Raw genomic sequence first — 11,953 nt, forward strand, 5'->3', positions numbered from 1 at the left:
TGTAACCTGAGGTACCACTATACTTGAAATCACCTTGTGGGCAGTGGGGGATTTTCTGTGGAGATCTGAAAGATTTGGGGAGGTTTAAGAGCACAGCAGTGCTATGTGTTAATTCTTGGTGGCTGAGATACTTTTCAAATTTTCCCTTACAAACACCAAAGACTGTCTTAGAAGGCTCTGGGTGCTGTGATTTGTTTTTGTTGTTATATCCTCCACACAACATGCTTCTGAGTGTGTGTCCTCAGGGGCAAGTTTATTGCCTAATTAATCGAATTACGTTTAATCTAATTACGTTTTCACCTGTGGTTTTAGTACTGCATGAATGATTGATGGATTGTTTTGTGGATGGTTGGCTCAACTGCTTTGCGGCCGTCTGTAGTGAAAAACAGTCTATAAATAAGGAAAATAAATACATATTTATTTATGTAGACAAGGATTAAATGTAAGGTATTGGTTGTGTTTAGAATAGATTTATGAAAGATTTAGAAAAATTATTGATTAGACTATTTGTGTGAGATTGTATGGGAAAAATACGGAATAACAGATACAATCTTGCTTAAAATGTATATAGGAAGTGCAGTGTAAGCGATGGAAGTCAATCAATGAAATTTTATTATTATTTTCATATTGAGATATTTGTAGAATAAACTTGGAAGAAATTCTTCCAGCTTTTCTTCTTCTTTTCTCTTTATTTTTTCTTCTTTTTTCTTTTCTTTTTTCCTCCTTTGTTCCTTTTTTCATATATATGTGCTTATTTGAAATATATATGTATGTATTTGCAATCTTTTGCTTATATTTGGTAACAATTATGTTAAATAAATTAAAAATTAAAAATAAATACATAAGCAATAAAGCTGCTCCTTATAGCACGTGGCTGTACCATTTCTCACCTTTCTGGCCTTTGCCGCCTGCCCCCCTCAATACAGGTGTATAGCAGCATGGAGCACCTCTCTCAGCATGAGCAGAAGACTCCAGGTGTCACCAAGAGGGACCAGAGCAACAAACACAAAGATGAGAAGCTCAGCAAAAGGGAGAGTCTGGGCAGCTTCACCCTTCGAGAGAAAAGCTGGCGCACCAACTCCCCTGAAATGTGAGTCTCCACCCCATGCAATAACAGCTGTGGCTTTTGTTCTTCAGCCCCCAGACCTGGAGGAGGCTGAGGGCACTTGGAAGAGGAGCTCTCACTCCAGCTCTGAGAGGCAAATGTGGGCTTCAGGGTTTCCTGGATATTCCAGGGCTCTGGTCCCAACCTCTGGTCCCTGGCAGACGCTAGCTGCTGTTAGTCTTGCACTTTTCCATATGCCCTGCGGACTTAGCAGAGAAAACTAGAAATATCAGCTGAATACAGGATGCTTAGAAAATGGACGCCGTCTGTCTAACTAGTACATTAATCAGCTGTTCCCAAAATCACAGAATTGTAGCGTTAGAAGGGACTGCAAGTAACATCTAGTTCACCTCCCTGCAATGCTGGAATCTGTTGCCCTACATGAGGCTTGAAATCACAACCCTGACAATTAAGTCTCATGCTCTACTGACTGAGCTTAAATGTAAATGCATTTCTGAATTACCAAAACCTCAGTGTAGGTGCAATATAAGTGAGGCACGAACTAAAGTACAGGATGACATAAAGTTCAACAAACAATTGCTTTCTCCTCATTCTTTGGAGGGAAGATAATCTTTTAAAGTTCTTTTTCATTCCTTACTATAGTACAGTGGTACCTCGGAAGTCGAACGGGATCCGTTCCGGAAGTCCATTTGACTTCCAAAATGTTCGGAAACCAAGGCATGGCTTCCCATTGGCTGAAGGAAGCTCCTGCAGCCAATCAGAAGCCATGGAACCAGCGTCGGACGTTCGGGTTCCAAAGAACGTTTGCAAACCAGAACACTCACTTCCGGGTTTGTGGCATTCAGGAGCCAAAGTGTTTGACTTGCAAGGTGTTCAGGATCCAAGGTACAACTGTAATGCTCTCAGTGCAAAATGTAATGCTTTAGGCATTTATTTCCCACCACCACCACTCCCGTGCTCTTAAGTTGCAGCCCTAACAATTAAAATGTCTCCTCACTTATTGCAACTGAATCCACTGAAGATTCACTTCTGAACTGGGGAACCTGCAACCTTCCAGAGACTCTTAGACTCCAACTCCCATCAGCCCCAGCCAGTGTGGCCAGTGGAAAGGGATGATGGGAGCTGTAGTCCTGAAGCATCTGCAGGGCCACAGGCTCCCCATCGCGGCTTCGGCTAAAGTAGATTGCGCTCCAGTTACAGCACTAATAATAATAATAATAATAATAATAATAATAATAATAATAAGCTCTAAGGCCTCCTGACAAAAGTTAAGCCCTGGCTGGCATTTTGGACATGGCTTCCGGTGTTTGGGGTGGGGGGGTGAGCCATCTTGCTTGTTTTCTGTCTCTCAGGAAGCGGCTCTCAGCCTCAGAGTCGTCCTACACCGAGAGCGATTCCAGCCCCCCGCTGGGTGCACGGCGGCGCTTTTCGGCCCTGATGGACACCAGCCGTTTTGCTGTGCCCCTGGAAACCGACAGCGAGAGTCTTGGCAAGGGGCCTGCGAAGGCTCCTGCGGAAAATGGGCCCCCGGGGTCCACGCCCCAGGTCGAAGGCAAGGAGAGCAAGGAAGGGCCAGCAGCAGAGGCTGGGCAGAGTCCTGCCCCTGTAGAGACTGAGGCAGGTGAGTAATGGCCTCTTGCTGAAAGCCCTCACTCTGGCAGCTGAAGGGGAGATGCCACAGTCGGGGCCCCAATTTGCTGTTTACATGAGATGTGCCTATTACAGTCTGAACAGATTCTTGGTACGTCGCCTCCCTTTTGACATCTGTTTTGTGCAGCCAAAGTCCTCTCCCTTCCAGCCTCTGGTGAGGAGATGCAGCCTGGCTCAGGGAGACCACACATCCCTAGGGAGCAGGGAGCAGTGCACCCCAGATCCCTTAAATCACCCCTTGGCAGATCCAAGCACTCTGGTCTTGATTCTATGGCAAATCTCAAGTGTACAGTTAGCCTCTTGGGACCTTTCCGGTAGGCATTGCACAATGCAGCGGTTGCAGAGGATCCAAACGTCTGTTCTCCCATCAATTGCCAGGAAATTGCAATTTTCCAACATTCGGGCTGCAAGGTTTTGTTGCTGGAGAAACTCGAACCTTCGTCCCACCAGCACCACACAAATCTCCTGATAACGCATCCACTGCGATAAGGAGTAAACTAGGCAATGTGTATTTGGTGCAGGCCCTTCAGCCAATCGCTTGCAACCAATTCCATTCTTGCACAGCCTCCAGTAATTTCAATGGGCTTGCACAGGAAAATTTCCTGGTGGATTGTGACTTATGGGTCGGACACTCTGCCGCCCAAAATTTGCTGCGTGAGACAGTTGCTTCACGGTAGGAATGGCTCTGTGGCAATGGGTGACACAACTCTCTTCCTGCCTCTGCCAGGGTCATTTTGCAACCCTTTTATTTCTTTGTTTACATGCTGGAGGTGAAGTCCCACCCCATGGTGCCATAGGAGGGAGGTGCTCCATGAAGTGCTTTTAAAACAAAAGCAAAAAAAGGGGTGATTGCCCCTTTGCTGCAACCTTGCCTCTCTGCTTCTTCAATTTTTTTGTTTTCTCCCAAACTACTTTATTTGGGAAGAGGGATGCTTTTGTTTCGTAATTTGGTTTTTTAGAGGTTGCACACTCCCCTTACCCAGAGCCAATGCACATCCTCCTCTCTTTCCCCCCAAATAGATTCTGGCACTAGATTGGGGCTACTAGCAGGTGTGCAATCCTATGAATAAAATGTGGTTGCGGGCAGATTATTTAGTAAAAGCCTACCAAGCTGCACATTCCACCATCAGCCGTCTTCCTTCTTGCAGAGTGGCTGGGGAAACCCAGCCAGATGGGTGGGATATAAATAAGAAATTATTGCTGTTATTATTGCACATAGCAAGCCGCCCTCTCTGTCCCTCAGTGCTTGGGTTGCCTAGCCTGTTTCTACCCCAGGAACAGACACATCTGCTGCAAGTTCTCAAAGGCTCTAGCAAACCCCTGAGATTTCCAAAAAGAGCAAATGCAGCAGTTATTTCTATTCTAGCAATATCTGCCAAGAAGTTTGATTGGAATCTGGGCTTTCCCCACGTTTGTCAGAGCTTGCGTGGCTGCAGAAAACCCAAAATGGCAAGAGCCTTGTCAGCCCAGGTGTGCGTAGGATCAGACCAAAAGGTTCCTCTGCTACTGGGATACTGTACTAAAACAAGCCCTTATCTGACCCTTGGGGATTTTAACAAGCCCTCAGCTGGTGCTCTTGGAGGGGGTAAGGTGCTCAGGGTGGGGGGCGGGCAGAGCCATCCCTTTGCATGGCATCCAAGGTGTTTGCCATGTCTAGTAAGAAAAGGGAAAGGGCAATGATTCCTTGCAGAGTCTTGCAGCCCAAGCATTGAATTGCATGGCTTCAGCACCTTTACGCAGTCCACAGAACTAAGGACAGGCAGCTTGGCAATTGCAATATCAGGTGTGCATCAGTAGCACTTACCAAGAGATCCTTTTCGCACTATTTGTGAGAGTTTGGTGGGCACGCTGGGGCTTGGCCCTAGGCCTCCGAGCTCCGCTGGGGTGCAACCCCATCTCCTCAGCTTCACCTTGAGAAGGCCTAGGCAGGCAGAGTCACCCTGCCTGGTGCTCCACCCGCCTTCTGCGTGATGAGGAAAGGCGAAATCTTTGGGCGTGGTGTTTATGATCCTCTCGGGTGGCTGGGGGTTTGGACAGTCCCTGCCGCGGCCCCCTGTGCTCCGTGTTTGAAGGCGGGGGCCCCTGGCGTGTGGTCCTCTGATGTAGGGCTTGAGTCATCCTCCCTCTCTCTCCCCTCCCCAATAGGCAATAAATCAAAAGCGGGTGAGCTACAGCCCCCAAAGGAGCTGGACCCTTCAGCCCCCAAAGCCACCAATGACTTGGTGCTGCGCCGGGCCCGCCACCAACAGCTCTCAGGGGACGCCACGGCCGAGAAGCGCAGCTCCCGCACAGGGGGCAAGGTCATCAAATCTGCCTCAGCTACTGCGCTGTCCGTCATTATCCCCACAGGTACGGGCCTCCTCCTCTCGCCCCCCTGCACATAAACAGCAGGCACAGCACTAACCCCATAGGAATGGCATCCCACTTTGAGCCTGGCACCCCACCCCCTGCTCTCAGCCCACCCCCTGCCCTCAGGGGCACTGGGCTTCTCACTACAAACCGTCCATTCTGCTTGACAGCATCTTGGCCTGTCTTTCATGCTGTATCCACCCGCCCTTGCACAGAACCGCTCCTCTTCCATCGGGCCGGCCTGTCCTGGCGGGCCGCATCCTGATCAAGACCGTCCAGTCCCTGAAGACAGGACCCATCTGTGGCTGTTCCAGTAGGAATGAACACTCCCCCCTCACTGCAGCCTTCATCAGCTCACAGCCCCCAACCTCTCACTTATCAACCCTGCATGCTGTACCCACCCTTTCGGCACTTCTAACATAGTTGCTGAGCTGTGCCAATAAAAAAAAAAGGTCTTCCATAAGAAAAATGGAACTCTGGGCCATGCACAAACTTATGCAAATGAAGCATATTTGCATGTATAACTTCCTCTGTTGATTTGGATTTTGCAGCTTCTACAGTTTTGCATAGTTTGTTCTGCTTCTGTCGTTTATGGAGAGACAGAAAGTAGCTTTCAAGGCACTGAGGACCCCCTGAATGCTGGGAATCATATTCAGTTATGCCTCTTAAGATTTAAGCAAGCATTACCCACACATTGTCAATTGCACCATGAGGGCTGGAAACTTGCTTTTAATTTAAATGCAAAGGGAGGTTCTTGGGAAGCTGAACATTGTGCCAAAAGCCCACAGCCTTCTGCAGCTTGAAATTGCACCATGCAGGCCTTTGTCTGTGGCAGGGGTCTATAGCTGTATGCTTAAACTGGGGGTGGGGAGCCCTTTCTGATGCTGTTGGGTTCCAACTCCCACCAATCCTAGCCAGCGTGGCCAGTGGTAAGGGATGATGGGAAGTGGTAGCCCAACAGCACCTGGAGGGCCACAGAGAATAGGGAAAGGCACCACTTATTTTCCCTTTCCTGCTAGTAGGGCACACACCAGACTTCATTTGCCTTTGGGACCTGCGGGAGCACTTTGCCCTAGCCTGCTCGACACCCACCTACCCCGACGTACCATTTCCCAAGCTCAAAACTGCCCTTGGAAGTGTTGCAGCTTCTGTGCTTTTCCCTCGCTGCCAACAGGTCTTGGGAAACGACTAGAAGGAACAGGCGGCTGGCCTTAGGCTGTGTGCAGAGACCAGAAAGTACAAGTTTGCAGGACCTAGAGCAGGGGAGGCTGGGGGCCAGGGCTCCTGTTCTGGGAGGCAAGAGGTGCTCTTGTGTTCTTGCCCCATGGAATGGCGGAGGGCTTCTTGCTTCCCCTTTAGTTTTTCTCTCCCTCTCCCTCCTCGCAGTGGAACAGCACAGCAGCTCACCTTTGGCCAGCCCCATGTCCCCCCGGTCACTCTCCTCCAACCCGTCGTCCCGCGATTCCTCTCCGTCCCGCGACTACTCGCCCGCCGTCACCATCTTGCGCTCGCCCATCACGATCCAGCGCTCGGGGAAGAAGTACGGCTTCACACTTCGTGCCATCCGGGTTTACATGGGGGACAGCGATGTCTACAGCGTGCACCACATTGTCTGGGTAAGCATGCGTGCCAATCCAGAGGGCACTTTGGGCAGGTGTAAGATTAACACTTGGGACACTGGTGGAGCTGTGGGTTAAACCACAGAGCCTAGGACTTGCCGATCAGAAGGTCGGTGGTTTGAATCCTCGTGACGGGGTGAGCTCCCGTTGCTCGGTCCCTGCTCCTGTCAACCTAGCAGTTCGAAAGCACGTCAAAGTGCAAGTAGATAAATAGGTACCGCTCCGGCGGGAAGGTAAACGGCGTTTCCATGCACTGCTCTGGTTCGCCAGAAGCAGCTTAGACATGCTGCCCACATGACCCGGAAGCTGTACACCGGCTCCCTCGGCCAATAAAGCGAGATGAGCGCCGCAACCCCAGAGTCGTCCGCAACTGGACCTAATGGTCAGGGGTCCCTTTACCTTTTACCTTTAAGATTAACACTGCACCAAGGGGAAGGAAGAGCCCCTTATCTGCCTTGTCTGCCTCACGCTAAGAGAGCCCAAAGGGGCAAACGCTTTAGGCAATGGTCCTTGCAAGGCCAAAGCCGGGTGTGCTGTGGGCAGAAGGGGACAGCAGAGCCATGAGAGCATCTCTCTCGTCTTCTCCCCTGGCAGCACGTGGAGGAAGGTGGTCCAGCTCATGAGGCAGGCCTGTGTGCCGGAGACCTGATCACCCACGTCAACGGGGAGCCAGTGCACGGGCTGGTGCACACGGAAGTGGTGGAGCTCATCCTGAAGGTAAGCACAGAGCAGCCGTGGCCTCCGAGGGCACCTGGGCAAAGTGCTGCGTCTGCTTGCTGTGCCAACAGCCAGCTCTCTCCCCTCTCTTTCGCCACAGAGCGGGAACAAAGTGATGGTGACCACCACGCCCTTTGAGAACACCTCCATCCGGATTGGGCCAGCCCGCAAGAGCAGCTACAAATCCAAGATGGCTCGGAGGAACAAGAGGAGCACCAGCAAGGAAGGGCAGGACAGGTGAGGTGAAATAACCGGGCGGGGGGTGGAGAGGAAGGGGCTGCCTCCCCTCTTGGCTAACGGCTCCCTTTCCTTCCGTAGCAGCAAGAAGCGCAGCTCCCTCTTCCGCAAGATCACCAAGCAGTCCAACCTGCTGCACACCAGCCGGAGCCTCTCGTCGCTGAACCGCTCGCTGTCCTCCAGCGACAGTTTGCCGGGCTCTCCCACCCACGGCCTGGGCGCGCGCTCGCCCACCCAGAGCCTGCGCTCCACCCCTGACTCTGCCTACCTAGGTAGGAAGCCCAAGGGGGCTGGGCTGCAGCGGGCGGGTGGGGAGAGGGTTAGGGAGGTGGGGGACATTTGCTCCCAAAGATGTTCTTTTTGATTTGTTTTCTTTTGTGTTTTGTTTTGTTGGTTTTCACATATTACATTACAATACAGATGTACCAAAGCCAACACCATTTCCTCCCCATTCCCCAATACATTTGCATTTCTGTTTCCTCAATCCATCATATTATTCTTTTCTCCTTCCTCCCACTTCCCTCCGCCCCCACTCAATTTCCTCCACATTATACAATTTACAATAATCTTTGCATTCTACATTATTCTCAAATCATCTTATCTTTCCTTACTAATTTTTCTTCCATCCAGTGCTTCACATTTTAATCTAGGCATATTAGCGTATCTTTTTTTGAGCAATATTTTGCCATCTATTCATCAAAACATTTCCCCTCCTTTTTTAATTTTTGATTTGACTGACTTCTTATTATAGCAGTTAATTTTGCCAAGATTAAATATTCATTTAGTTTACAAATCCATTCCTCCCCCAAAGATGTTCTTAATGGGGTGGCAGGGGGGGGCAGAATTGCATGTTGTGAGCTCTTGCTGCCTCTCACCCTGGAGGGAGTTGAGATTGGCTTGGAGCGTACCTGGTGCCCAGCAAGGGCTGCTGGTGTCCTGCCTCTCAGCCTGCCCCCTTCCCCTTTGCCCCCCCCCACAGGTGCCTCTTCACAGAGCAGCTCCCCAGCCTCCAGCACCCCCAACTCACCAGCTTCCTCGTCCCACCACATGCGGCCCAGCACCCTGCACGGCCTGTCTCCCAAGCTGCACCGCCAGTACCGCTCCGCGCGCTGCAAGTCGGCCGGCAACATCCCCCTCTCGCCCCTGGCTCACACGCCTTCGCCCACGCAGTCCTCGCCGCCCCCGCTACCCGGCCACACGGTGGGCAGCTCCAACACCACGCAGAGCTTCCCGGCCAAGCTCCACTCCTCGCCACCCGTGGTGAGGCCGCGCCCCAAGAGCGCAGAGCCCCCTCGCTCGCCTCTACTGAAGCGGGTGCAGTCGGCGGAGAAGCTGGGCTCCCCGCTCAGCTCCGAGAAGAAAGTGGTGGTGAGGAAACACAGCCTGGAGGTGGTTCACTCTGAATACCGCAAGGACTTCTATGGGGAGCCTGGCCTCCACAGCCTGGCGGAGTCCGACGGAGAGAGCCCCAGCGAATCAGGGGCTCCAAAGCCGCTTGCCACCCGGCGCCTGGGCCGCCAGGAATCCCCACTTAGCTTTGGGGCAGGAGATGGAGAGGCCAGCGCCCTGGAAGCCAGCATCAAGGCCAGGCTCCCGGAAGCTCTGCTGGGGGACTGCAGGAGAAGCCAAGCCGTGCAGACCGAAGAGGCGTTTGCAGGAGCCAACCGTGCCCTGGCCAAAGCCCTGAGCCCCGTGCAAGAGCACGAGCAAGGCAGGAAAGGAAGCGTGGAGGTGGAAGTCGCCCCGCGGGGGCCTGTCCCCATTGTGTTGGAACCCAAGGAGATCCAAGAGCCTGGCCCTCCTGGGAAAGCTGCCCCAGAGCATGGCCAGGACAAGGCTGGCTCACCCAAGGAGAAGTGGATCTTGGAGGTCGTGGAGGAGCACACCACCCTGGGGACCTGCGCCAAGACCCCCAGCTGCCTCTGCCCAGAGGGGACCAAGAACGGGCTGAAGCGGAGCTCAGCGGAGGCAAAGGGGAAGCGGGGGAAGGAAGAGGGGTCTGCTCTGGGATCCGGGAACAAGTGTGCTGGAGACACCCCACGGCCTTCACCGCCCGCACTGGAGAAAAAGGGGGCGGCACGCTGACCCAGAGGACTGCCTTTCTCACTGTACTGACCCCCAGACCACGCTCCTTAGGAGACCTCCTTCATCTTTGCCTTGCAGCCGTGGCAGCAGTGGGGCTGGTTAGGGCACCCACATCAAAGCTGGAGGGGGCTGACCTGTAAGTTCCCTGTAAATACGAAGGGCAGAGGCAATGAAGCCTTCCCCCACCCCCCGGCCACCCTCCTGCAAATGGCATGCCTGGTGTTAGGCCTTGTAAAGTACCTATACATAACTCTCTCTCTATATATTATATTATATTATTTATATAAATATACATATATATATATATATATGAGCAAGACTACTCTATACATGAAAAGGTTAATACTGTGATCACTCCCTTCCCCAAAGCTACTCCCAAGGCCCTGTGTTTCAAGCTACTCCTTGAAGTCTGTAGGATAACAGGGGGAATGAATGGATGTGCAAGGAAAAGACATGTGCAGACCAAGTAAGTTGGGACGCAGAAGATTTTACAAACCCACAAAGTGCAGAAACCCAATTATAATTCTTGTTGCGTCTGGGTCCTTGCATGCAGAGGGGGTGTCCCAACGTCATGCGAGTTCGTCATTGATTGATTGAGAGGTGCTGGTCCAGGCTGGCACCATGCAGCAGTCAGCAAGTAAGCTCCCATCCCTCAACAGCCAAAGTCCCCACCCCCACTTTCAGTTTGCCCGTAGCACATGTCCAAAGCAAGTTCATCTTTCCTGACTCCCTTAGGTGAGGCAGGGAGATGCAGAAACCCTGAATTTATTGTTTTGCAGTTCTAATACTTAGCTAAATCATCTCGCCAAAGTGAGCACTTTAAACATCAAATTGAACTCCCTGGCAAAGCAAATTGCACATCGGTCAGTTCTTAGTATTGTACGTCTGTTTGAAACTAAACAAAAGTTTGGATTTGAATGTGCCTGGATAGAGAAAAAGGCAGATTGGCCCCACCTCTAGAAAAAGCAGAGGTGCTTGAACTATAAAGGTCCCCTCAGGTGGCAAATTTGACGCACTATGAAAAGTGGGAGATCAGAATATCTGGCCTAGGGCTCAGGACTGATTGGCAAATATCCCTGTACCAGCCCTGTTTAAATGGGGCTTATGCTGGTGAACTCACTTCTTGACTTAAGTAGTGGAAGGGATGAACCATTTGGATTTTCCACCTTAGGAACCAAAGTATCTTGCAAAGGCAAAGCCAGACAGACTAGTGATTCTTGAGAGAAAGAGCAATTGAGAGCCCACGTCTTTTCAAACTTGGCTTAATGAGCCCATCAAAATAAGTGGTTTCTCAGACAGTGATTTTGGAGACAACTGAAAACCATTAAAGGTGGTTGGTTGCTTGGTGAAGAGGCATGTTATAGTGCAGTCTGAGCTCATGGTGGGTCCCAACCTGGAAATGCGTGTTGAGCCCATTTTGGAGAAGGGAGGAAACAGTTTCCCACAATATTATTAATACCTTTCTGCCCCTATTCTTACATGAGCTGCCCAATGGGTGCTCACATAGCATAACCTCTGACCTGCTGTGCAAAACGGCATCTCCTGCCAATGTACTAAATGCATGCCCCTTAATGTAGAACTATCACAGCAGTCCTTGGCCCACTGGGCTGTTGCATGTCAGTGGCAAGAGCTGGCACCAGGAGGGTGGAACCATTTGGCATGTACACTAGGAAGGCAATAATGGTGCTGGAAACGAGGATGGGCACCGCCGTTGTTGCACATCACAGTTGTGTCAGCAGCTCCTGCAGCTGCCAATTTGGTTGAAGTTGGTCAGGAATACATTTTCCTGCAGCCACGAATTGGGCAAAATGCCTGCAGCCAACCATGCTGCCCCATCATGCAGCTGTTGTGTCATCTGTGTTTGTGGGCAATGAAGTCATCTTGCATGATGGTTCTGTAAGTTGGCAGTGTCTTGTTTCGCTGTAGAACTGTAACCTCAGAGCATGTCTGCAGCTTCTGCCCAGAGGCACAATGCCGCCAGGCCTCCAAAGGCTCAGACCCTGAAATACAGGGTACAGCTTGGCATAAGAGGGGGTGGAGCCTGCCAGGGCAGGGGCGGGGCCTAGTGATGCCTGGTGGGTCAGGGGTGAAATCTGATTTCAGAGGAAATGGGCAAAAATTCTCAACCGAACTTCTCACCACCCACTCATGGCTTTAAACTCCTTCCAGTGCTCAGTCCGCTTCACAATCCTTACCTTGTTCTTGAGAACATGGGAGGAGGATGGAGCCC

General features: G+C 51.4%; 1 protein-coding gene across 5 annotated transcripts in view; it reads left to right on the plus strand.

The window, feature by feature from the left end:
- The window catches only part of MAST1 (microtubule associated serine/threonine kinase 1), a 93,381-nt gene extending 81,872 nt beyond the window's left edge, over positions 1-11,509 (plus strand). For 2 of the 5 annotated variants that reach the window (XM_081175671.1, XM_081175669.1), the window contains 8 exons: positions 927-1,090; positions 2,419-2,687; positions 4,862-5,065; positions 6,452-6,681; positions 7,279-7,401; positions 7,502-7,638; positions 7,720-7,910; positions 8,618-11,509. In XM_081175671.1, coding sequence (XP_081031797.1) covers positions 927-1,090; positions 2,419-2,687; positions 4,862-5,065; positions 6,452-6,681; positions 7,279-7,401; positions 7,502-7,638; positions 7,720-7,910; positions 8,618-9,723 — 2,424 coding nt within the window. In that variant the 3' untranslated portion in view covers positions 9,724-11,509. The remainder of the gene's footprint in view (positions 1-926; positions 1,091-2,418; positions 2,688-4,861; positions 5,066-6,451; positions 6,682-7,278; positions 7,402-7,501; positions 7,639-7,719; positions 7,911-8,617) is intronic. The other 3 variants (XM_081175673.1, XM_081175670.1, XM_081175672.1) reach the window with 2 other exon arrangements.
- The last annotated feature ends 444 nt before the right edge of the window (positions 11,510-11,953 follow it).

Source organism: Podarcis bocagei (genome assembly GCF_964188305.1).
Source record: "Podarcis bocagei genome assembly, chromosome: 17".
In the NCBI taxonomy this organism is placed as follows: Eukaryota; Metazoa; Chordata; class Lepidosauria; order Squamata; family Lacertidae; genus Podarcis; species Podarcis bocagei.